This window comes from Drosophila takahashii, chromosome 2L (assembly GCF_030179915.1).
Source record: "Drosophila takahashii strain IR98-3 E-12201 chromosome 2L, DtakHiC1v2, whole genome shotgun sequence".
Classification (NCBI taxonomy): domain Eukaryota; kingdom Metazoa; phylum Arthropoda; class Insecta; order Diptera; family Drosophilidae; genus Drosophila; species Drosophila takahashii.
Genome location: NC_091678.1, coordinates 26030095 through 26056441, shown reverse-complemented (window position 1 = coordinate 26056441; position 26347 = coordinate 26030095). Strand labels below are relative to the sequence as shown.

At 44.9% G+C, this 26347-nt stretch overlaps 2 protein-coding genes across 6 annotated transcripts in view; one reads left to right on the top strand and one right to left on the bottom strand.

Moving 5' to 3' along the window:
• LOC138912049 (uncharacterized) overlaps positions 1 to 10946 on the bottom strand; it is a 43228-nt gene extending 32282 nt beyond the window's left edge. Inside the window, exon 1 of the mRNA XM_070211837.1 lies at positions 9276 to 10946. Coding sequence (XP_070067938.1) covers positions 10011 to 10934 — 924 coding nt within the window. The 5' untranslated portion in view covers positions 10935 to 10946 and the 3' untranslated portion in view covers positions 9276 to 10010. The remainder of the gene's footprint in view (positions 1 to 9275) is intronic.
• The window catches only part of dpr2 (defective proboscis extension response 2), a 57323-nt gene extending 35762 nt beyond the window's left edge, over positions 1 to 21561 (top strand). For 4 of the 5 annotated variants that reach the window (XM_044393504.2, XM_070211834.1, XM_070211833.1 and 1 more), the window contains exons 3-8: positions 1622 to 1893; positions 4166 to 4243; positions 4529 to 4661; positions 18704 to 18947; positions 20442 to 20539; positions 20626 to 21547. In XM_044393504.2, the coding sequence (XP_044249439.1) occupies positions 1622 to 1893; positions 4166 to 4243; positions 4529 to 4661; positions 18704 to 18947; positions 20442 to 20539; positions 20626 to 20888 (1088 nt within the window). In that variant the 3' untranslated portion in view covers positions 20889 to 21547. Of the gene's footprint in view, positions 1 to 1621; positions 1894 to 4165; positions 4244 to 4528; positions 4662 to 18703; positions 18948 to 20441; positions 20540 to 20625 lie in introns of all 5 variants that reach the window. The other variant, XM_070211836.1, reaches the window with a different exon arrangement.
• Positions 21562 to 26347: the final 4786 nt, after the last annotated feature.

Sequence of the window (26347 nt, the reverse complement as noted above, 5' to 3'; positions counted from 1 at the left end):
AATCCTAGAATTAGGTGGCGGGTTATTTGAATAAATATGATTAAAATTGAATACAACAGCCTTGGCTAATGGGTTTCTTTTAATAAGACAAATGGATACCACTGACCTGTGGCCCACTGTAAATCGCTGTATCTGCATGTGGCTATTTCGCCCCCTCCCTCACATATGCATGCATGGGTGTGCCTGTGTGGGGGGTGGGCACTTAAATAATTTAGATTTTTGTGTCTAACATGCACAAGTGCCACCCCAATGGCCTAAAAGATTCAAGTGCAGCCGGCAAAAGTGAGTGACCCAGTTAGAGATTGGAAGCAGTGACTGACAGGAGGAAGTGGACTAGGATGTGGATGTGGAGGTGGATGGTATATGCTATATGTGGTGGGTGGAAGTCAGCTTTTGCCAGTTTGCGAGCCGTCGACTACATGGCCATTATCAGCAAGCGAGTCGCGTCGCCATTATGCGCTCATTAAAATGTCAAATAAATTCAAATGCAGAAAACATGATTTTTCGCTCTTCGCCACGAGGTGCGAATGCATGGGTGTGCCGCACGTGAGGTGTGGATTGCAGTTCACGGGGAATGAAGATAGTCCGTGACGCAGTGCGCTGCATAGTTGCTGCTGCTGAGTGATTTATAATTTATACGCGTTTGTCGGGGCGAACTTTGAACTTTGCTGAACCGAGCACGTTGCGGTTTGGCAATGAGAGTACTGAAACAGCATAAGTTTGAATACAGGTGTCATGAACTCACATACATAAGTATCCTCAAAGTTGAATCGGCTCGTTTGGCCGGAGAAATATGATAGGTTTTAACTGCTCTTTTCGTTTTTTTTATTGGTCGGGATTCCTAAGTGCTCTCTTCCTGAGCTCATCAACAAGGGGAAATGAGTTTTATGTTTGGCTTTGATGATTTCGCTTCATGGTTTTTGGTGGGTTTCTCCAGAGAAATCATTTAAGGCATTAAAAGCAAGCGTTTGTTTTAATTAAAAACTATTTCCATTGTTCAGCTGCGTCCTCTGACTTCAACTAGTACGGAAATCGTTTTATTGCTTGCCATGTGTGATATATAATTATTATGGGAAATATCCCCATTGTTTTAGTTTAATTGCTCTCCCGCTTTTTGTCCTTACATTTTAACGAGCCGTAAAATGGTATGTCATCGTGAATTTTTGAAATAAATTCGAGTGTGCACACCCACTTGTGCACAGCTCAGTAATATAGTTCCTGGCTCTGAGGAAGAGAACATTTTCACTGAGCATTGAGTGGCATTTAATTAATGTTCTCCCTTTTGAACTATTCCTTTCCGCTGTCCAGACAATAAGGGTCGTTCTTCTATCCCTTTTTTGACCCGACCCTTTAAAGTATAAGTTGAAAAAGTAGTTTTGCGTGGTTCTGTAAACGGTTTATATTTATCTTTATTTTTTGGCCATAGCTTATTTGCCACTTTGTGTTGAAAAGAGTAGTTGTGAAACTGGAATCACAATATGTAATACGAATGGATTAGTGGTTGAGAATTCAAGGCACATGAAGAATGGAATTTTGTAGACCTATAAATTAAGCTATTAATGTTTTTTACTACCATGTTTATTTATGTTTCTAAGCACCTTTTCTCGCTTTTTCTCTTCAGCTAATATCGTGGACAGCAATAACAACCTGTTGCCCATAGTTTCCGCGCCATCGAGCGTTGATAATGATTACGTTTACATTGCATCGGTCAATAGCAAGTTTCCCCAGTTCGGAAATTCCCTGGACGACGACCAGGAGGCCGAGGAGCAGCAGCCAGATGAGACCACCTATCCGCCGCCCCTCTTTGACTTCGGAATGCCCAGGAACATTACGACCAGGACGGGACACACAGCGGCCATCAACTGCCGCGTCGACAATCTGGGAGATAAATCGGTGAGTGAGTCAAGTGATTGCATTTACCAGCTTATCATTGAATAGATTTTTCTCTGGCGGATTTTCATTTTAATGCATTTTTAAGGAAAATATTTGGATCGTCAGTCAAGCTGAAAATCAAGTTAGCGCTAACTTTTTCCATGCAGTTTTCCGAGCAACGTCTTTCCATCGCTTTCGTCGCCATCTCTCGGTTCTCAGCCACCCTTGTTTTGCCGGTTCAATGACAAAGTTTGTGCGTTCCGCCTTCAAACCCTCCAGTCTGCCCTTTGACCAATGCCGAGTTTACTTTGCGAACTCGTTTTGTTTTCCTTCACTTCCCCTATTTTCTTTTTCTTTGAGTTTAATATACACGTTCCCTTCAAATTCCAGGGTATATTGTGTTCGAGTTTGTATAAGTCTGTCCTGTACTTAATTAAATCTGACCGAAAAATCTCTAAGCAAGTTTGGAAACTAGTGACGAAAGCCCCTTTAAGATTTAAAATGGTTCATAAATTTTCAAAAATAAGGAAATAAAGTAGATTTATTTTCTTAAGAAACTCGAAGCAGGTTAGAGGTTTTGTACGATTTTATTTTTTATTTGTTTTAAGTTTAAGCATGTTTGTAACGAAAATATTAAAGATGTTTTGGATTATTAAGGAAAATTTGGTAGGTGTTTGTTTTAGTATTAATCTCGTTTCCTTGAGTTTTATTTTTCCGAGAGTTTTTTTGGATTCCGCCACTTTCAAGTCCGAGCTCACCATCCTTCGCAATCACCATCCATCTCCTGCTCACTAGCAGCGTGTTCTGATCCAGATTTACTATCGCCCACCTTGTGGGTCCATCTATTTCCCGCGAGCTCGTCTGAGATGCTGTTCCCTTTCGCCACTTTGACACTTTTAGTTTCGTTTATATTTTGCCTGGTTTTTCTCGCCTTTCCCCCTGCCATTTTTTGTTCTGCGTCTTTTGGGGCTCCGAAAAGTTTTGTTTGCCCGCGGCCGTCTGGGAGATTACTTTTTGCCTGCTGCAGTAGCGGCAGGATTCCTTTCAATTCGCCTGGTATTTTGCGGGGCTTTTGGCAACTTTAAGCTGCTGACATTTTGGGCACGCACTTGTCTCCATTTTTCTTCCCCATCTGCTCCTTTTTCGTGCTTCTCGCGCTGACTGAATATAAAAAATGTACTTGGCATAAGATACGGTGAAATCTACTTTAAGTTAAGATCGTTAACTTTTTTTAACCATTGGGGAGTTAATGCCTCAGTTCGATGTGATTGTCTTATGCAATCGATTTCAGTTGAATATCGGATCCGATTAAATTCCCCGAAAAAGGAATGGCTTTTTCTCAGGCACTCTTTAAATTTGTAATCAGGTTTGAAAAGTAAGGTGACATCTTTTCACTTTTGCCAGGACCCACTGTATTTGCAGTAACCTTCAGCAGGTTTAAGAGTTGGCTGCTTAGTTCATTTTGCCGCTTGGTTTATTAAATTTTCGTATCTATACTTGGGACTCGGAGCTCTCGACGAACGAGTTCCTAAGCAGCCAAGTGGCAGGACCGGAGGCAATTTTTATACCCTTGCAGAGGGTATTATGATTTCAGTCAGAAGTTTGCAACGCAGTGAAGGAGACGTTTCCGACCCCATAAAGTATATATATTCTTGATCAGCATCACAAGACGAGTCGATCTAGCCATGTCCGTCTGTCCGTCTGTCCGTCCGTCTGTCCGTCTGTCCGTCCGTCTGTCCGTCTGTCCGTCTGACCGTCTGTCCGTCTGTCCGTCTGTCTGTTTCTACGCAAACTAGTCTCTCAGTTTTTGAGCTATCGGAACGAAACTTTCGCAAAAGTCTTCTTTCTATTGCAGGTAGTATATATGTCGGAACCGGATCGGACAACTATATCTTATAGCTCCCATAGGAAGGATCGGATAAAAAAAACTTTAAAAAATTCTAGCTTCGGTGTTTTTTGAAATATTACCTTCTACTTTTGGGGATGTTATTTTTTAAATATTTCTGAATTTCGAATTAATTATTTTAAAAATCGGACTACTATATCATATAGCTGCCATAGGAATGATCGGAAAATTAATGGAAAAGTAATAGGAAATAAATTCTAGCTTCTTTGGTTTTTATTGTATTATCTTCTACTCTAGGATATTAATAGGAATTTGTTAATTAATAGGAATGATCTGCAAGGGTATATAAGCTTCGGCTGGCCGAAGCTAGCTTCCTTTCTTGTTTAAAATTGACTTAAGCACTGGCACTAACAGCATTTGGTGTCCCTTTTTTTGATTCTATTGCAGGTATCCTGGATAAGAAAACGCGATTTGCACATTCTGACTGCAGGCATTTTGACCTACACATCTGATGAGCGTTTCAAGGTGCGTATACGTAATCTGGGCCAAAGTTATCGTCCCCTTCGCAATCTCCACGTTTGGCCCAGGTAGCTTATTAAATGTCCGGCGGGCTTGTAAGCAAAGTCATCTTAATTGCGTATGCAATTCGGGCCAAGCAACTTGTATGCATTGATTAAATTTGCCAAGGACTCGGGCCCACACACCCACACCCCAGCGACGATTTATCTTGGCATCCTGTTTCACCCGCTCTATCTCTCTGTCTCTGTCTCCTTCCCGCTCTGTGCAACCGTCTCCCTCTAACCCGAGCAGGTGGTGCGGACCGCCGACTCCAAGGACTGGACATTGCATGTGAAATATGCCCAGCCACGTGACAGCGGCATCTACGAATGCCAAGTGAATACGGAGCCAAAGATTTCGATGGCATTCCGCCTGAATGTCATAGGTGAGTAAGGCAGCCCTGTCCGCTCCATTTCCCCCCAAGTCCTGGCTCCAGGATCCTCCCCACCCCCCCGCAGCAATCCTACCTCCACCAGATGCATACGCATTGTCAGCGAGTTGCTGGCATTCGCACGACCTGCCTGCAATGGCAACTTTTTATACACTCTGCATTTCACTCCGGCGCAGGGCTTTGTAAATTGGCCGTAAACTTTGCCAGTTTCTGAGGGTTTGGCCAGATCTACTGGCAGTGCTATGGGTGCGGCAAAAGTTCCTCCTTCGTTATATGGAAATGGCTCTGCCCGTACGTCATAATGGTTTATCCCTGCCATCGAGGACATTCTTGCCATTAAGGGAAAGAGATTTTATTTGTTGATTGAAAGAGTCTGGAAACTTAATGTAAATGGTATGGGTCGATAGGAAATTTAATACTACATTTTATGCTTTTACACTAACCTATTAAAAAATGTAATGTTATTTTTTGTAGTATATAATTCGGTAGTAATTTAATTCCCATAAAGTTCAAATTAAATTTTGTAAGTAACGATTTCGAAAAGTATTACAATTTAAATTTGTCAAAATCGCATTAATAAGTAGTCATTTTCCCAAATATTTTTAGAAAGCATTCTAAGTTTATAACATAAAATAAAACAGAGACGAGGGAAAGACCCAGAGACTCGTTTAGGTAAAAATAACCACAAATAAATTGATCAAATATTCCTGTTTTTAGTATGCATAGAGGCTGGCATTTGCAAGTGTTAGAGGGTTAGGATTTAAAGGTGAAGTGGATGCTCTGTAGGTCAGACTGTGGAATAACAACTGTTGGCACCTGCCAGCCCCCTTAAAACCTACACCCCCACCCCCACCCCACAGCACCCTTCTCGCCACGAAGTTCGGCTTGTCTATTTTTCTACACGCTTTGCATGCAAACGCAATTTGCATTTAAATTCAATACTAAATTCATATGCTGGCTGTTGTAATACACACTAGAGAACTGGAACTGGCGAGAGGTGTTAGGGGGGATGGGGTTTTTTTTTGCTGTTGTGCGGTACGCCCTGCCTTGAAGTGAACCACGAACCCTCTTTTTGTCTCATTGTTCTGCCATTTCACAAGTTTTCTACAATGGATTTCCGCTTGCGATCCGAGGCAAGTCGGGTTGGTCGGTAAGTCGGGGGATAGGATGCGATAGCCTGTTTGTTTGTGGCTGTGTGTTGCTATAAATTGCTTCACAAAGCATGCACGTTCATGTTTCATTCATGTACGTAAAATTGATTTGAAACTTTTTCGCCGTGCCAGGGCAGCCAAGCGAGCAAGAAAGTATTCTCCATGGCGGGAGTCCCCGGATTGCCCGACGTCCCTCGCAGTTAGTCTCCTCGTTTGTCGTCCTCGGAAAGTTTTGTTTGACCAGCGTGAAAGTTAATTGAAATAATCGGGCGGAGTTTGCTACTTTGGCAGTGATTGGTTTAGTTTCTAGTTCAATGTTTTCTTGGGATCGACCAGTAAATCTGCACAAAGTTTAATGTTTTGTGACTTTTTACATTGTTTTATATTTATTCGCTATAAATATTTTTTAATCGCACTACAGGTAAATTATTTATATTTCGGACCTAATAATAACTAGAAATTAATATGAAGCTAAGTTAAGCCTTCGAAGAATTTTTTTTTCAATTAAGTACCCGTTGAAAATCCGTCTTAAATGGGCGCGTAACCCCCGTTGATAAAGGATAAAAGGCAGCCGGGAACAAATTGCCTGCCACCGGCAAGCTGCATGCCTCCAGTTTATAACGAACTGGAGTCAAAGGGTGTAAATCTCATCAAAAGCCGAAGTCATATCAGCGTTTCAGCTTCCGCCGCTGCTAGCCTGCAACCTGGCGGTGGAAAACATCCTGCCCGCCCGGGAACTGCACTGCGGATGTTGTAATCCTTCGCCGTGCTCCTTTCGGAGAGTGGAGCTCATCGGCGACAGGAAGCCGACAGACATGTTGTTCCCTGGAAAAGGAGAAACTCAAGCGACCGGCGCTGCCAAGTTAAGGAATTTATGCTAATGATTTGCACCGCCTGAAACGCTCGACTGCGATGAGATCGTGATAGAAATATTTACGCTGTCGTCACGCGAATCACGTAAAGCGCCAAAGGAAATATTTTACCCTGATTTATGCCGGAATCAGGAATTAAGAAGTTGGAAATAATAGCAGTGGAGTTTATTACGATGATAATATTCAGCTTATTTAATTCTCAGGGACATTAATATAGAAGGTTAAAATATAGCACTTGGAAATATATTATTTTGGTTTAATGATGTAAAATGAGAAATATGTTATAGGTTTTTAATGAATAACTCGTGGCGTTTATAAACTATCTTACCATTGGCATTCGATACTGTTTATAAGACTTATAGAGACAAATTCGAAAAAAATTTTGGTATAATAAATTAAAATATAGGTTTTACAAAATACATTTAGTATTAAATCGATTTTACTGATTAACTTCATCGGGAGATTTGACCTTCCTTAAGAAAAATTCATGTATCGAGCTGTAGCAATGAAAGGATGTCGACCCCTGCATAAAATAGTAAACATTTACGCGTGCTTATTCCTCGAATTTCCAATCTCAGCAAGGCATTGGCACTTAAGACGCTATCTACGAGGGTGTCAATGGGCTACACTAATGCCTAGTTAACTAACTAACTGAATCGCTCTCTCGCCGCCGAATCCACTGCAGTGTGTGCTCCGGCTGCTCAGTTGTTTGGGTGCTCCGAAATCCGCTTTCATGACCCACTGCCCGCCAACCCATCCTGGTCGAGTCGGCCCTCTGCTCCGCCCCGCACATCATTAACAACGTCAACATTTGACTTTGTTGACTGCCTGCTGTGTTGGCCAAAAACGGTCGGTCGACGCACGGAAAAAACATTAAACCAATTTTCAGTGCCTATAACGGGGAAGTGGTGGTGGTAACAGGAGGCTGGAGGCTGGGTCCTCCCCCCACACATTTGTCTCTGTCTGCGGCAGCTGGCGGGCTGATCCCTCCTCCCGAGAACCCATCGCCCATATTAGAAAAGCCACACGTACAAACATATACGTATGCGGGAACAACATTTAATGGCACGTCCGCTTTCGGGGCTACTAATACATCGGCCAATGGCCCACCGACTGGCTCACAATAACAACCGGCTAACAACACTTAAAATGTGTGTAAAATGCGAGACCACCAGCCAAAACCAACAGCTTCATCGACAAACAATGGGTCAATGATTTGGCCGGACACGAGTAGCAAGGGCTAGTTCCCCAAAAGCCAAGGCCATCAAAAACCCAACAAATTTTTATGTGTTAGTTTTTTCATTAATTTCGGTCTTTTTACACGATCGAGGGAAAAGCGTTTGCTACTGTGAAAAACTATAAAATTTGTTGTTCACCAGAAGAATGAAAATTCGATTCGACGACATTGAACATTTTTACAACATCCTGGCATTTTAGTATACAATTTAAAGTGTTGGCTTTCGATTTTTTTGGAATAAAAGATGATTTACTCAATTTAAGCGATCTGAAGAATAACACCAAGTAAATTCAGTTTAAATTAATTTATTTAACCTGCTTGATTTCGAAACTCGTATTAAACTTAATCATTACAATCCATATGAAAATGTATTCAGTACAGGCAATACCATTTAAACCCTGAGCTTTCTGTTCAACGTTATGTCCGTATTAAAGTCAGAACTGAATCCAGCTAATAACACTGGGCTCCTAGCTATATAGACTGCTCGGCCTCAGTTTGCCCAGTACCTGCTGTGAAGTAGTTTCTTAGGCTGGGGTGAAGCTCGGTCACGCCAGGATCTCTTTACAGACAAATTTATAAAGATTGAGACTAGGGTCTTCGATGAGCGGTGGGCTGACGTGAGATGTAGTGTGTCAGCCACCGGGTTATCGTATAAAACACCGTTTCGATTTGATTTGGGCATCAACAAAAAGCAAAAGGGGTCAGCGGTAGCGCGTACTGGGTCTGACTCGCGGCACTCGCCACGAGGAGACCGAGAGGGAATCGATTAGGGGACGCCTGGCAATTCTAGGCCATGTGGCTGCCTTACATGAAGAGCCGCCAGCACTCGCTGTCGGAATAAGTTATGCGGTCGGCTGAGCCTGACCTCTGACAAAATATCTGGTTAAATAAATCGGGGGTGGTACCGTTGGAGGGCATTTCGAGGCGGTTCAAGTATGGGCAAGAAAATATAGTGGGATTTCTAGGCTTCAAGTTGAATCTTCGCTGTTTATTAGGATCTTGATCAGTTTTCTTTAACGATTTGCTTTGACAAAGATATATCTAAGGTTTTTCATGGTATTCTGGGTTTATTTAAATGTATATATCGCATTTGGTATGTGAGCTCTTCATATTTAGCTACAGTGTTTTATGTTTCGCATTTGTCGTTTTGAGGTTAGGTTTTCAGTCCCATTAGGGTTACATGTGTTGGGTATTTTATTTAAGCAAGGGTTATGGCTGATATAGCCGGATTCTATTAAGCGATACCGCATCGAGGCCTGCCGAGATTTCTAAGCGCACATACTGCACCTTTTGGCCAGACTTGTTTTTCGCTGGCCACTCGTTGCGGTCTCACTGGCTTGGCACTCACCCGTCTCGCTCCCGCACACACACACACACGCAAAGTTTCCGCGCGTAAACTGGGGGTGCTCCGCCGCTGGTCCTGGGCCGGCACCACTGTGATCCACGAATCCTCTGTCCTTCTTCGCTGTCCTTCTCCTCATCAGCCGTCACTCGACGACTGGGTGTTCCGCTGCTTTTCAGGTAGCGCCGGTGTCCTGGTGTTTTTTCCACGTCGAGCACGTTGCTTGCTCGGCTTCTCCTCGTGTTTTCTGTCGTCTTTCACTCCCGGAGTGGCAAAAATCGCCCACTCTTTTCCGCACTTAAATTCCTTGTCCGCGTCAGTCGACCTCTTCCAAAGAACTCCGAGTTCTCGGTTTCGCGAAACTTCTCGCCGTTCTGTTTCCTGGCTTCTCGAAGCTTCGGCATATCTTCCTCTCGCTCTCCCTCATGGGCGCGTGCCAGTTTTCGGGGGTTGATTTCCAACGCGATCATGCGTTTTTCTCGCTCGCTCTTATGCGAAGCTGGGTCATGTGACCGCTTTTCGTGGTGAATTTCTCGTTTCAGCGCTGGTATGTGTGTGTTGGTGTGGGATAAGCCTTCCAGGCTAGCGATGCAAGTATCGATGGCGATGACAGTTTTATTAACTATCGGGTGCGGCCTTGTAGCCTTAAACCTAACTTATAATACTATTTTAGATTAACTCTAGCCTTATTTAATTACTTATATCCTAGGTGGGGGGGTTATATATACATTTAGGGAGTGGCTATTTGTGGGGAGCCAATTGGCTCCTCACATTCCCCTCCTTCTTCGGGGGACGCGACGAGACGGCGATCTCATCTCTCTTGTTGATGTGGACTCGGAATTCCTCCCCTCCGGCATGGAAGAGAAACTTCCGATCCACACGGCGTCGGGTTCCCTCCTGTGGGCGAACGTGCTCGACAAGGGAGCGGGGAATTCGTCCACCGCTCACGCGAATACGCCAGTGTCGCGGTGGCAACACCCAATCCTCGTCGGGCGATGGATATTGGGGACGTCCCTTAGCGTTGCTGTCGTCCTCGGCTGGTGGCTTTGCTGGTGGCTTCGCTGGTAGCGCTGGTTTGGTGGCTACAGGGGCGGCTGCTGCTGTCTCCCGCTCGCGAAGACGGTCCTCCCACTCCATTTCTGCGGCCCAGCTCGCGAACATGAGTGGAAGGTCTGCCTCGGAATGGGCAATCGGCGGAGGTGTGGCGACCAGGGCTAGTCCCATCACCGCATCCTCTCCGGGGGTGTCGATTGGAACGAGGACGGGCATCTCATCATCCGGTGGGGGGTCCCGTGTGGTACGCAGGTCCTCCTCATCGGAGACCTCGATCGTCTCCAAGGGGGGTGTCGGTGCTGTAGTCACCGAGACGCTGCCCTTCTCATCCGCGTATGCGAGTATGACCCCGTTAGGGTCCATCCTCTCCAGGACTGCGCTGGATCCGTTGTCCTGCACCCGCCATATATGGCCCGCGAAATCTTCCATGACGGGGGCCTCGTCAGCCTCCCTGGCGTGTTCCGGGCCGGATGCGTCTTGGCCACGCTGGGGGGCTTCTTCCAGTGTGGCGGTGGGGTCACTTGGCTCGGCGTACTGGCCAGGGCACGGCCCGATGGCCTCCTCCACGCACCTCACCAGGTGCCTCCAGTCGGGGAAGTCGCCCGCTGCCATGTCTGTTGGGAAGATAACCTTTTATTAGTTTTAGTTTGTGGAAAAGGGGGGTTACCGTTTTAGTTTTGGTTAGTTTTGTAGTTAGAGGGGCTAAGCTACGGTGGACACTGGGAGCATTGAGTTTCCCCTGAGGGGAGTGGGGACGTTGGGAAAGCGCACCGTCCAGCAAGTGGCCCCCACTGACTCAAACTTGGCTCCTTTCGCAGTGGTCCTTGTGGATTGGCTCTTGCCTCGGCCAGGGTTCTTTTGAGCGTCACTCGACCGCTGGCTTGATATGTGTATTTTCTCTACGATGAGGCCGCGGTGCGGGCTTTCTGTATTGGAGTTTAGGGTCACCCGACCACTAAACCTGCTCTGTAGTCTTGGCTACGTCTGGGCTGTCCTGTTCTACCGGTACCGGACCCTGGGTCTCCGGGTCGTCGACTGCTTCCTTTAGGTCTCCGAGCGATGCCGTCCTGCATTGTTTAGTTCGTGTGTGTTTTAAACGCACGATCGTGGCCGAAATGAATTTGACCACCTCGTACGGCCCCTCATACTTGGGTGCTAACTTTGCAGCAAAGTTATCCGCCGCCCTGGACAAGTGATGCTGCTTTACAAAGACCAGTGATCCCAAAGTTGGTCTCCACGCGCGCCTTCTGAGGTCGTAGTGCTTCCGCTGATCCATCGAAGCTCGCTGAGTGTTTGTTTGGACCGCCTTAAACACGTCGCGCAGCAACTCCGCTTTCGCGACGGGTGATCTTGGAACATGGCTTGGTCCCGGCGTGACTTCGTCGTACAAGGCCCCTGGGAGTCTTGGCTCTCTGCCTTGTATAACAAACGCCGGGCTGAATCCGGTGGAGTCAGAAACGCTGCTGTTTATAGCCAGGTTCAGCTCAGGGAGCAGTTCGTCCCACGTCGTCTGCTTATCCTCGATATACTGGGCGACCATAGTTTTAATGGTGCGATTGGCCCGCTCTGTCGGGTTCTGCTGCGGAGTATAGGGTGCCGTATACTGGATCTCCATTCCCGCCTGTTTGCAGAAAGCTTTGAAAGACCGACTTGTGAATTGGGTCCCGTTGTCGCAAACAAAGGTACGGGGAATCCCAAAGTGATTTAAAATCCTCTCCCGAAAGGATTTCTCAAGGTGTGCCGAAGTAGCTTTTCTTAATGGAACTAACTCAACCCATTTTGAAAAGGCGTCGAAAAATACTAGCAGCATACTGTTCCCGCTCTTAGACCGCGGAAGGGGTCCAATGAAGTCGGCGCAGACAGTGTCAAAGGGCTCACTGATCTGCCTGGTGAACATCTTACCCGCTGGTTTGTTTTGGCTTACCTTAAACCGTTGACAAGTGTCGCACTTGCGAACATACCTGGCGACATCACGAAAGAGTCCCGGCCAGTAATACCTCTGGGCGATCCGGGTTGTTGTCTTTCTGATTCCGAGATGTCCAGCCGTGGGCTGGTCATGGCATTCTGACAGCACTCGCTGACGATGATCCTTGGCCACGCACAATTTCCAAGGGACGTAGTCTTCATCGTCGGGTCGGGTTCCGCGGTGCCGATATAGCTGTTGGTTCTCACACGCGTAGTCCGGGAAATCTTCAGGCTTGTCCTGAACGAGTTTCAGCATTCGCTGATACCATGTGCACCCAGGCTTATCCTCCTGAATCATTTGCAGTACATCCAAGGGCTGTCGTGACAGCGCATCCGCGACAATGTTCTGGCTCCCGCGCCGATAGGTGACGTCAAACTGGTACTGCTGCAGTTCTAACGCCCAGCGTGCGATTCGGCCGGTGGGATTGTCGATTGAGTTGAGCCATTTTAATGCGAGATGGTCCGTGATCACCTCAAATCGATACCCTTCGATGTAACACCTAAGCTTCCTTATGGCCCATATAATGGCCAGGCATTCCTTCTCAGTGGCTGAATAGTTCTCTTCAGCGGCGATGAGACGTCTGCTAGCGAATGCGATGACGCGTTCCTCTCCCTGGATATTCTGGGTTAGGACGGCTCCTAGCCCTATATCACTGGCATCGGTTTGTAAGACAAACTTCTCATTGAAATCCGGACAGGCGAGAACAGGTGCCTCCGTGAGCTTCCGCTTCAATTCTTCGAACGCGTCTTGTTGATCCTGTTGCCATTGCCATTTTTTTCCTTTTTTCAACAACAGAGACATGGGTTGTACGATGCCGGCAAAGTTGGGTACAAACCTCCTGTACCATGACGCGATACCCAGACATCTACGTAGTTCCTTGCATGAAGTGGGCGGACTCAGTTGCCGTACTGCCGAAATCTTGTCGGGATCAGTGTGGATCCCTTCCTCACTGATGACGTGCCCCAGGTATACCAGGCTGCGCTTAAAGAAACTACATTTCTTTGCATTGAGGCGAAGGTTCGCTCTTCGTAGCCGTCGGAATACCTCTCGAAGATGGTGCACATGCTCTTCTAACGTGCGCCCGATGATGATTATATCATCCAGGTACGCAAACGCGTTGGGCTCCATGTCTGGTCCAATTACGCTGTCGAGCGCCCGCTGGAATGTGGCCGGTGCTGAATGAAGACCAAACGGCATGACTTTCCAGTGGTACAGTCCCCTTCCTGGAACTGTAAATGCAGTGCACTCGCGACTTGTCCTGGCCATGGGGATTTGCCAGTATCCGCTCTTCAGGTCAAGAGTGGAGATGTACTTGGCGTGGCGCAACCGCTCCAGAATGTGAGTTATCCTGGGCAGCGGGTACGCATCGGGGATTGAGTGGGCATTCAGTTGCCGAAAATCAACACAGAGTCGCATCTCTCCCGATTTCTTGCCCACGAGTACAATAGGGGCACTATGGGGGCTCCGAGAAGGTTCTATACAATCGTTGCGTAACAAATCGTCGATCTGCTCGTCAATAATCCTCTGCATTGCGGGATTCTTGGGAAAATACCGTTGTTTAATGGGTTTATCATCCCGCATTGTGATCGAGTGTTCGGCGATGTGTGACACTCCGGTCAGTCCGTCAAATTTGGCCAATTCCTCCTGTAGAAATTTGTGTACCCAGGGTTCTAGATCCTCCGGCCCTGGGGTCTCTTTGATTACTGCTAATGCTCCTCCAGTATCAGATGCATTCGCTGGTCTGGTTGGGGAAGGCAATCGCGCTTCTTCGGCTGGTTCTGCCGATACAGAACTCGGGTTCCGTCGAAATGGATTATTTCGCACGGCTGTGTCCTCTCTGGGCCCTAGAATACTGTTTGTTGGGGCAGCTGGCATCCTGCGCTCTGGTTCGTTGCTTTGTAGTTCTGGGACGGTGGCATCGAAGTTGTCGATTTCTTCTGACGAAGACTCATTTATGAGGAGAGGAGACAGAACTGAGTCGCTCTTGGTGCTGGCTACGAGAAGAGGGTTAAGTTGTAGCGAAACGCGACCACATTGGAGGGTGGCGGACACGCCGCAGAGAAAGTCCATGCCCAAAAGCACATCTTCCAGGATTGAGGGTAAGACTAGGAGTGGAAAGGTGACCCAACGTTGGTCCAACTGGACTTTCGCCACCAGTGACTTGGTTATTTCCTTGCGGGAGCCTTCGGCCAGGCTGACTTGGGTGCGTACCGTCCGTACGTTATGTGGTGTGCCCACGAGTTGAACGACTCTTTCGCTCACAAAGCTTCTGCTGGCTCCGGTGTCTATGGTTGCATTAAATAGTCGACCCTCGATTTGTACTTGTGCGATGATTCTGCTCGCCTGGACTTGTAAAATATCCTTTAATTCTGGGGATTCCTCCTGGCAGTCTCCGGCCGCTCCCCGAGGGGACGAAGACTCCTCTCGTTTCCCGGATGACTGCGACGACAACACTCGTTGGTTCGTATTCCTCGGCGACCGCATTCCCAGCAAAAGAGAACTCGGGGATTGCGACACTCGTGTGAAAAATGCCCAGCCTGCGCACAATTCCTGCAGGCTAGTCTGAAGTTTGGCACGATGGACACGTTCCCCACCCGAGGAACTATTTCCGGTACCACGGCGGCCGGTGTAAATGTGCTGTGATCGGGGTGATCGTGCTGTATCTTGGCGACCCGTTGGTGGCGCCCCTGAGTACGACGGGATCTGGTCGATTCTCTTCGGCGGTGACTGCAGTTCAGACAGCATCCTTGCATGACTTCCTGTGTCTCGATCGCGGGTGACTTCATAAGTCACTGCCAAGGCGGTCAGCTGTTCCAGCGTTGTGAACTCATGTCTCCTGGTAAACAGTTGATAGTCTGACTGTAGGTTTTCATAAATCCTTTCTAACTCCTGTTCTGAATTATATCCCGCTCTGTGCATCATTAATCGAATGTTTACAAGGTATTGCTTAAATGTTTCTCCGGGTCGCTGGTGCCTGGTACGAATCTCATCCTCGAGTCTCTGGAAATACCTCGGTGGTAGGAAAAAGTCAAGAAATGCCTTCTTGAAGTTTGCCCAGGATTCGCCCAATAGCTGGCTTGTCCTGAACCAGTGTTCGGCCGTGTCCGTCAAAAGACCAGGGATGGCCTGCGGCATCTTCTCCACGTTGACTTCGTAAGCTGTTGCTCGTTCCTCGAGGTGTTGAATAAACGAGATCGGGTCCGTTGTCCCGTCGAAGGTGATTCCCCAGTTTCTCAGCTTTTCTGCTAGAGTTGCCGCTGTCATTTCCAGCTTTCTGGGAGAAATATCCCGCCTGGCAGTGTTGACTTCTATGTCGACACCTGCCTCAGCGGGGTTGGCGCATCCCAGTGGGACATGGAGTTTAGTCGGACCCGCAGGGTTTGGACTCGGCGTCCGTTGCTTCCGCTCGTTGATCGCGGCCAATATTTCCGATTCGCATTCCTGAAGACGCTCGGCTATCTCCAAAACGTGATCGTCACGATTATTAAAGGCTGCCAACCGGCTCCTCATCTCCTCCACGTTTCCTGTTCCGTCCAAGGCGAACTCCTTCAGAATTGCCTCCAATTCCCGCTTCCTGAGATACGAAATCCAACGTGCCCCCATGTTTGCGAAAATAATCCAACGGAGAACGAAGAAAAACCAGATTTTTGGTGCGGCGAAAGAAATTTTTAACGAGGGTCAAACGAAGCTCAAAAGTTTAACAAAATTTAACAGCGAAAAATGTTTATTTATTGGCTAACGGATTAATAACTGCCTAGCGGAACGATGGCAACCACAATAAGGCGTAAGACGACGATTTAGATTTTCTTCGACGGCGATGTAAAAGCTGGATGTAGCGGAAAAATTCCGTGAAAAATGTGTTGACTCGGCGACAGTGGTTTTCAGATTCCTTTTCTATGCTTCCGATGACTGTACTTGCAGTCGATTGCTGTGGATGTGAGAGAGACGACGATGAGAGCGAAGACAAGATGGCTGCGCTGTGGGGAGTATAGATTAGCTTGTGCTGTTAAAATCTCGCGGCCTGACTGGTTCACCTATAGAGGGCCCGCTCTTTCTCTCTTTGCTATGCCTGTATGCGACTCACGTGGTTCTGTTGGCCACGTGGTCTGTTACCTCTGACAACCTCTCGTTTTTTTTTTTTTTTTTTTTTTTTTTGGTTATGTTTGGTCTTGATTTTGGGTATACTTTGGTAAAAGTTCTCCCGCTTGTGTCTTGCTTATATATATATATTTGATAATTTTGGTTCTAGATTTGCATGTCCCTCGATATTTATTCCTCTCCGTGCGTACCCACTTGAACAAAAATTCGCTCTTATATGGCTGTACCCAAAAAACACAAATCGAGGAAAGTAACCAGATGGGTCTTTAGGCCATATAATCATCTAAAATTCATAAGCCTCAAGTCCCTGTTCGGGCGCCAGACTGTGAAGTAGTTTCTTAGGCTGGGGTGAAGCTCGGTCACGCCAGGATCTCTTTACAGACAAATTTATAAAGATTGAGACTAGGGTCTTCGATGAGCGGTGGGCTGACGTGAGATGTAGTGTGTCAGCCACCGGGTTATCGTATAAAACACCGTTTCGATTTGATTTGGGCATCAACAAAAAGCAAAAGGGGTCAGCGGTAGCGCGTACTGGGTCTGACTCGCGGCACTCGCCACGAGGAGACCGAGAGGGAATCGATTAGGGGACGCCTGGCAATTCTAGGCCATGTGGCTGCCTTACATGAAGAGCCGCCAGCACTCGCTGTCGGAATAAGTTATGCGGTCGGCTGAGCCTGACCTCTGACAAAATATCTGGTTAAATAAATCGGGGGTGGTACCGTTGGAGGGCATTTCGAGGCGGTTCAAGTATGGGCAAGAAAATATAGTGGGATTTCTAGGCTTCAAGTTGAATCTTCGCTGTTTATTAGGATCTTGATCAGTTTTCTTTAACGATTTGCTTTGACAAAGATATATCTAAGGTTTTTCATGGTATTCTGGGTTTATTTAAATGTATATATCGCATTTGGTATGTGAGCTCTTCATATTTAGCTACAGTGTTTTATGTTTCGCATTTGTCGTTTTGAGGTTAGGTTTTCAGTCCCATTAGGGTTACATGTGTTGGGTATTTTATTTAAGCAAGGGTTATGGCTGATATAGCCGGATTCTATTAAGCGATACCGCATCGAGGCCTGCCGAGATTTCTAAGCGCACATACTGCACCTTTTGGCCAGACTTGTTTTTCGCTGGCCACTCGTTGCGGTCTCACTGGCTTGGCACTCACCCGTCTCGCTCCCGCACACACACACACACGCAAAGTTTCCGCGCGTAAACTGGGGGTGCTCCGCCGCTGGTCCTGGGCCGGCACCACTGTGATCCACGAATCCTCTGTCCTTCTTCGCTGTCCTTCTCCTCATCAGCCGTCACTCGACGACTGGGTGTTCCGCTGCTTTTCAGGTAGCGCCGGTGTCCTGGTGTTTTTTCCACGTCGAGCACGTTGCTTGCTCGGCTTCTCCTCGTGTTTTCTGTCGTCTTTCACTCCCGGAGTGGCAAAAATCGCCCACTCTTTTCCGCACTTAAATTCCTTGTCCGCGTCAGTCGACCTCTTCCAAAGAACTCCGAGTTCTCGGTTTCGCGAAACTTCTCGCCGTTCTGTTTCCTGGCTTCTCGAAGCTTCGGCATATCTTCCTCTCGCTCTCCCTCATGGGCGCGTGCCAGTTTTCGGGGGTTGATTTCCAACGCGATCATGCGTTTTTCTCGCTCGCTCTTATGCGAAGCTGGGTCATGTGACCGCTTTTCGTGGTGAATTTCTCGTTTCAGCGCTGGTATGTGTGTGTTGGTGTGGGATAAGCCTTCCAGGCTAGCGATGCAAGTATCGATGGCGATGACAGTTTTATTAACTATCGGGTGCGGCCTTGTAGCCTTAAACCTAACTTATAATACTATTTTAGATTAACTCTAGCCTTATTTAATTACTTATATCCTAGGTGGGGGGGTTATATATACATTTAGGGAGTGGCTATTTGTGGGGAGCCAATTGGCTCCTCACACTGCTCATTATCAGTCGAAATCTAGGCTTCTGCTTTGTGCCTCCCAGGTATTCCGGTCGACCATGCACACGTTCGTCTAGGGGCGGTTTGCATGTTGGCCCTGCTGAAAATGCCGGCAATACAATCCACCCAATTCAACTGAGCCCAACCCATTCCAATCCCATTCCCCCTGCTCGGCCCTCAACCTTCAACCCAATCAATTGAGGCCCATTGAAATCTGCGTTTGCCGGACGCATGATTAGATGCAGTTGCCACCCACACCCACCAAGCGACCAAGCGACCAAGCGCCCAACCGACCCCATAATTGGGGCCTGGAGGGTGTCGGAGCGCCTAGAAATGCTATTAATCAATTTCGGGCTCGTTTCATTCCGTTCCACGGCGAATCGCAGTAACGCCGCCAGATGCCAAGGCGATTATTGCCGGCCCGACGGACTTGTACGTCAAAGTGGGCAGCAGCGTAACACTCACATGCCTCGTGAAGCAGCCGGCGACGTCGGCGCAGGATATTGGGCCAATTTACTGGTACCGCGGGCCCTACATACTGACACCATTCGTGGCCCATCCGAACGACGCGGCCATCGATTTGCAGCGCATCTCCATGGAGTCCACGCTGGCAGAGAAGCTGCAGAGCAGGTGAGCATTGGGTTGAACGCCTACACTTGGGAAAAACAGGCCAATAAAATAAAAAAATATGCTTTGCCATAACTCATGAGGAATTGTTGCCTAATAAAATGTGTGTTTTCGTTTTTTATTGTAAATATCTAATAATATATCTGCTTTATCTCACCTCTAAATTTTGAATTAATTTACTGCAGTGGCAACCCTGCTCACATCATTTTATTATTTCGTCTGTGTCGTGAAATCATGATTCACATAACAGTATACATGCGTAGGGGAGAGTGGGGGAATTTCGTCAGCATTTTTTCAAAGCTATTTTTTGTCCATCTTGAGACACGTTATCATATTTCTATTTTTATTGTTGAATGCGGTTAGCACCAAGCTTTAAAATGTGACATTCCCCTATTTTTTTAATTACCTTGGTGATTTATAAAAAAATAAAATGTAAAACCAATATACTGGGGCAATCTCGCCACACAGGGGGGTAAAATCACCACACTACCGGGGCAATTTCGTCACCTGAAAAATGTAGGGAGTTTAACGCCTGTAAATATGCTACACTGATCAAGCGTACCATTTTTGTTGACGTCCTATATTTGTTGCTGCTGCTGGTAGTCTGTTCGTTAGCCAGCTCGTCAAATATAAAAATATGTATTTAAAATAGGTGCGAATTTACCCTTAGCGTAGGGTGGCGAAATTTCCCCAGACAGTACTTTTTTTAGAAATAATTATTTTTCTTCCGAAATTAGGCGCGAAGTTAAAAATCACTGACGCAGAAATGCACATTATAGCATTGTGTATTATATAAAAAATCGTGTATCTTATTCCTTTTGAATTGTGGCATACAGAAAAAATTTCGTCGAGAACTAAATGTAGCTTTTGAACTTTTAAAACACATTTAATATTATAGCTTAATTATTTTGGCCTTCTGTGCAAAACAAATGCATTGGTTGTGTCTGGCCGTCTAGAAGGACTAAAACAAAAAAATTATATATTTTTACGACTTATGGATTCCGAGATATTGCAGGTGACGAAATTGCCCCTGTGACGAAATTCCCCCACTCTCCCCTATAATTTTAATTGTGTTTTCATTTGTTACCGATGTCAGAGATGTTTACATAGATCTAACATTTAAATACTTCAACATATTAAAATATTTTTTGTTGATTTTTCGTAAGTATTTACATTGCCTTATAAATTTTGGTTTTATATTTGGGTTCAAAAGACAAAATTTGTTGTGGAATATAGGGAAACGTCTTTCTTTTTTTAATGATTCAACAGGCTATGAGCGTTGAACTTTCAAGTGCTGGAATTTTCCCCCAGCTTCCCAGCTGGCATGCCAGAGGCGATTTAACGTGCCGTCAGGTGCGAGTTTTCCAGTTGCTTCATGCCCGGTATGCCGAGCTTTGATCGATGAAGTTGATTTAATCGGGGAGGGGACAGAGTTGACGCAATTAAGCTGCACGTTTGCCTTAAGCTTCTCTGCGCTTTGGTTTCCATGTTTTCCAGATTACGCATTGCCAATGCTCAGCTCCTGGACACGGGCAACTATACGTGCATGCCGACCACAGCGGAAGCGGCCAGCGTGGTGGTCAATGTCATCAATGGTAAGAGCGCTCCGGACTTTACCCGTTGTATATCTGATATAGCCACACTTTCTGTTTGTCTTCCTGTCCTGTCCTGTTCGCCATAGATGAGAGCCCCGCAGCGATGCAGAAGAGCAGAGCCATCCGAACAAGTGGCAGCAGTCGCAGCAGTCGACTGGTCCTCCTCCTGGCCATGGTGGCCAGTTCCGTCGTGCGATGGCTTTTTGGTGGCTGCCACATCGGCATCGGCATCAGCGACAGCTGCTGCGAACCCCGCTCGAATTTATCCACTCTGCATATCAATTATAGCAACCTGCACGCAAAAATCACCAGGCATTTGGAGAAGCATCGGTGTTCGGACGAATCATGATAATTAAGTAGTAGCCAATTTTAAAGGAACATCTTGTATATAAACTGAATTCATAGTTAAGCGTAATTATTTGTGTAAAGCCGAGAGATAAGAGATGGGAAGACCGCTAAACTGTACAATGTATACATTAATTAGTTTATGTTACTGCCTTTTCGTCCCAGAATTCAGTGTTCGGTTATCAAACTTTGTTTCTGAAACATTCAGCATTTTGCATTTATCCAGAATTAAAGTGGTTTCCCATCTGACATACTCTAAACTAAACTATAACTATATTTAATGCTAATTTTTATGCCTAGCGTAAATATTTCTGTAACGATAAAAATAAAAGATGGTGCCCAAGTAATTATCAAATGTAATATTTAACGAAATTACGCCCGATAATAACATTTAATAGCGATAACGGACACAAAACTGCATTGCATTAATTTCCGAATGCAAATATTGTTATTCGGGTATTTTCTGTTATTGCAATTAGCTAATTATATTTGTCACTGTGAAAACACTTGAAAACTAATTGAACTCAACTCTCATTAAAGCGACGGGCGCTGAAAATAAAAACACTTTTAAATTGCGTTGTCAGCGTAAACATAAAACGGCCACAGTTAATTTCACTTCAATTTAGTTATAGATATCAGTGTGCAAAATGAACGATTTGTAACCATATATATCGAAATTCTCAATGAGAAACAATAAAAGGTATTTTGTTGAAATAAAAAATTGATTTAACCACCTTTACTCTGTATTCACCTGCTCTTTTTGTTACATGTATCGATTTTCCAGCACATTAATTAAATTTCTCTGCCACCAGAATGGTGTAATTATGTAAGTTAACCGTACTTGAAAATGCCCTTTGTTTAATCATTACATCGTTAAATGCTCGATAATGTGCGTGGGCTTAATTTAATTTCGATTAATTCGTGCCTTGACATGAAAACACGGAAAGTCTAATCAACGCAGCGCCAACCAAAGCATTTCGAATTAAGCGGATCTCGATAAGCCATCACCACGCGTCATCAGTTCCCAGACGCAGTCCAGGTGCACAATGCGGCGTATACTTAATTCCGAACTTTGACCTCACCTGCTCCACTTGACTGCCGTTGGGGCGGGGAAAAGAGGATATAGGATAACAATCGGTGCTTTAAGGTAGTAAGGGTTGGGGTCGCGCTGGTCAACAACAATACGTTAGGCTTTCTAATTTTCCGCGCCAGCCACACGGGGCGTATGCGCGATTATCAGCCACCGCAGCGCGTGTGTACATATGTGTACTGGGCTGTGAGTCCGCATAATTACGCGCAGTTGAGTCGCTTAAATGAAATCATAAATTATCCGCACACACTCGCCGGCCTTTCACTTAATTGTGTGCAAATATTTTCCAGACGAGCGCAATTCACACTGATTGATACATGTTTCAGCTGACTTTGCTGGTAATTTGAAATGGTTTAGGACACTGACAAGCCGTGCTTTTAACGTAATTATGTTTAATTTAAATCAGCCTGGGTGTCTGCTATTCTATAAAAATGTGTTACTGGGTGGAAATAATGCAAATGCAAAATCAAGGGAAAGCCATTATTGTTTCTCCGAAAACCTATTTACAATCTAATTTACAGACCCTTTATGACTGCGACTTTCGCAGCAATTTTAGCAAAAATTTAAAACGAAAGACAAATAAAGTTTGCAGTTAATTAAGCTTGTCAGTCCGTGAGCGGCTGCAATTAAAATCTGAAAATAGTTTCATGGCAACTTGAATTCTTGCTCCTGTCTTTGCAGTCATATTTTGTAAACTGTCGAGGCAACTCGGCAGGATAAATAAATTGAACCATTAGCACGGAAAGTCAGAAAGTTTACCAGCTCAGGATGGGGCGTCCAGTCGATTTTGCTTGTTTTTCCGCTGCTATTGTTGTTTACTTGCGGAGAAATAACCGCAGGGCCGCAATAAACGAGACAGGAGCTACGGAAAAAGTCCAACTCGTCACCTGTCTGCCCGTCGGGCCCAGATCCTTGCTCTTTGGTCCTTGCTCCTTACTCCCTGCTTTTTTTTCTCCTGCTGTCATCAAAGGCAAACATTTATGCAATTCGGAACGTCAGCAGTGACAGCGGAGAAGGAAGCGTCCCACCCGGCCGGCTTTATGTGCGGGCGTTTTCTCAACTTTAATTGTTTTCGGCGGTATGCGAAACTAAATTTTGGTATTGTAATTTCGGCAGACAAAAGTCAAACGGGCCAAAAACGGCAGCTCATAAAAAGTTTTATCGTTTTAAAGTTCTCGGAGCAATTACAGTGCGAAAGTTAATTAAGCACCGCAAGCAAATGGACGGAGGAATAGCGAGGAAAGGGAGTTGTAAGTCACTTTTAAGCATAATTTTATTTGAGCAATGGAGCGTGCCGGGGGAATATTCTTCTTTGGATGGCAAACCCTGCTGCATGCGTGCAAATGGGTCTGAGATACAAATCATTACATTGTATGACTTCCAGTTAAGTTGGATACGAGTGGTACGGTGGAACTAACAGGTAACTGAGGAAAAAAAAAATATATCATATCATATATTATAATATAATATATTATATATCAATTCTATATTTTTGTAAAACAAGTTATTTTGATATGAAAAAGAATTATGTTTATCTAATTTTACATTATTTGATCAAAAAAGACTAAATTTGGTATTTTAAAATAGTATTTTTTAGTTTATATGATTTACCTGATATGTTAAAATATCAAGTTGATATATATAAATATATTTGAACTATAATATAGATAGATAGTATATAGATAGTATAGATAGTATATACTATACTATCTTGTATGCATCGGCTGACATGCAAATCACCATATGAAAATATTTCTTAACCCACAGTATTCATGCATCCCAGCCATAAATGTACACCATTGTGTATACCAGTAAATTTTGCATAACAAGGCACTTATTAAAAAGCATTATTAGCTTGATAAAAATAAATTACATGCCAAAAAACTGCCATCTATTAACAATAATGTTTGCTGACCCCTTACTGCAGTATCTTCGCAAATGGCCCACACTATCGCATAAATAAATGGGAAAACCACTGACGTTGGCACTTGCCCGGGAAACCACAGACGTGGTGGGCGGAAACCCCGTGTCACTTGGCCTCCAGTTACCAGTCGCCCACCTTCGACGGGCCAAAATGCAAAAGCCTGTACGATTTAATCTAATCTGCGTCCAATGAAATAAATTCATCCTATTTGCGGGATGGGACTAACAACCCAGTTGCTGTTATTGTTCTTGTTCTTTTTCCTTCTGTGTGGCATGTTTGCGCCGGTTTCTGTTTAACTTTTACCACTAATTAAGTGCTTACACGAAAGATTTCAAAGCAAAAAGGGACACAATGCCGGAATGGCCAGAACACACAATGTAAACGAAAATTGAAAACGAAGGCGGAAACAGCAGGCATCGGCTGGAGTTCTGGTTTGGCCCAAAGTCCAAGTTTTGGGACCTTCCTGGGAAAAAAGTGTTGGCGTTTAATTATAAATTTACACGTTCAGCCACTGAAAAAGAGCAACTCATGCTAAAAAGGGTAAACACATCTGCAGCAAAGTCACACACACTCACTTGCACATTATACTTTACAGATCTGCTCGTGAGCTGAGAAATAAATTGCGGCTTTGAAAGCAGAAGACTTGGAAGAGTGGATTTCATAATTTCCTCGATATAAATATATAAAATAATATTTTTTTTGCCAACTTCAAGAAAGTTCAGGGATAAAATGATGGGCTCTTGAATAGTTTTAATTTTTTAGAAATTAGCTCTTTATGTTTTGTATAATATTAGAAAGTCTATGTTTTTACTAAAAGGCTAATTTAAAATATAATCAAAAATTACGCCTGACCCTTAAAGTTGAGAGGTATCAAATGTCCTAAGTCCTTTCTAGCTGTTTTTTACTTCTGTTTGCCTATTTGGTACGGCTGGGTCAGTCAGCATTCATGTATGGGCAAATACATAAATATACCTACTTACGTACTTATATTGCCACTTGTTTGCGCTTCGGCCTGTCTATATTTACCAACTTGTGGGCGTGTTAGGCCACGCACCTTGGTAAATACATTTGTTAAAGCGAAAGGACCCGGTCAGAAAATTAAATATGTTTCACCAAATAGAGTAAAGGGTGTTGAGCCCTTAAGTGGGCAGGTCCATTTCATGGCATTTAATATTCACTTAAATAAAACATTTTGTACACAATATTCATTTACTATAAGTAGGGTATTCGGTAAGGAATGTGTAAGTATGATAAATACTGTGCATTGCAAGTTCCCCATTATCTTTTATTTTACAAGCTCAGCAGTTTAGGTATCTTTAAGTTATGATACAATAAGGTCAAGAGAGTTCCTTTCATCCGATTAATAAGTTACAAGAAGCATTTTATTCTCACAACAATATGGTATTGAATTCGCACAAAGGAAGCTGCCATGGAAGGCCAAACTAATTATTGTTATAAACGAATTGTGCTATTTAATGCTCAAATTGCATTATGAGACGCAGGCTCGTGTTGACATTTTCACGATTAACAATGGCTATCATTACGGGGATGTTGTTTTCGAGCTCATTTCCTTTTTATTATTATTACGCATGCTGGAGCTGGGGCTCAAAAGTGCACTTTTTAAATGGAATTATTTCCGGCGGAAATTAAGAATCGACATTGCCATAATTCCCCATGAATATCCATGCATGGCTTTAATGTCTGATGGCAATCATCCATTTGAGGCGATTGACTGCCGGGCGAACTTTTGTCGATGGGAAGTGAAAAATCATCCTCGCAGCCAGTTTACCAGTTACCCAGATGCACCCAGCTGCAGTGGAAATATGACAACTAAGAGAGACCAAATGATAAATGACGCCTCCCCGGGAGCACAATGGGCGAAAGAGAAACAAATGTACGGCAAGATGCGGATAAGTCGACATCGACTATGATGTTGATGACGCGCACATTGTCGCCCCGTGGCTTCTGCATGATGAAGCGAATGAATGAAGATTTATGGGGCATTAGACATATGCATGTGTGTGCCGGCGTTGGGCATAGTTGTTGCGATTATAGCTCTGCGCCAGCAACTTGCTCATCTTCCATAAAAATAATTGCAGTAATTTGCAGGGAGTAATTACGGCGCGTCATTAGTAATGGCGCCACTTTGGCTCCGGAAACGCGAGTATTGAAATATGCGATTCAAAGGAGCTTTGCTCCCTTTTGCAACTCCACGAGAAGGACTTCGAAATAAGAATTCCTTTCAACAAAATCCATATAAAATTAATTAAATCCATTAATGAATATATATTTACATTTTTTGTATATCTATGAAATCGTTTAATATTTTTTCAAATCGAAAACGAGTGAAAGCCCGTGAGAGACCCCAACTGCCTGTAAATGTATAATTTTTACACAGATTCAACCATGGCTTTCAACGAAGCGAACAATGGCCTCAGGCCACCTCAGT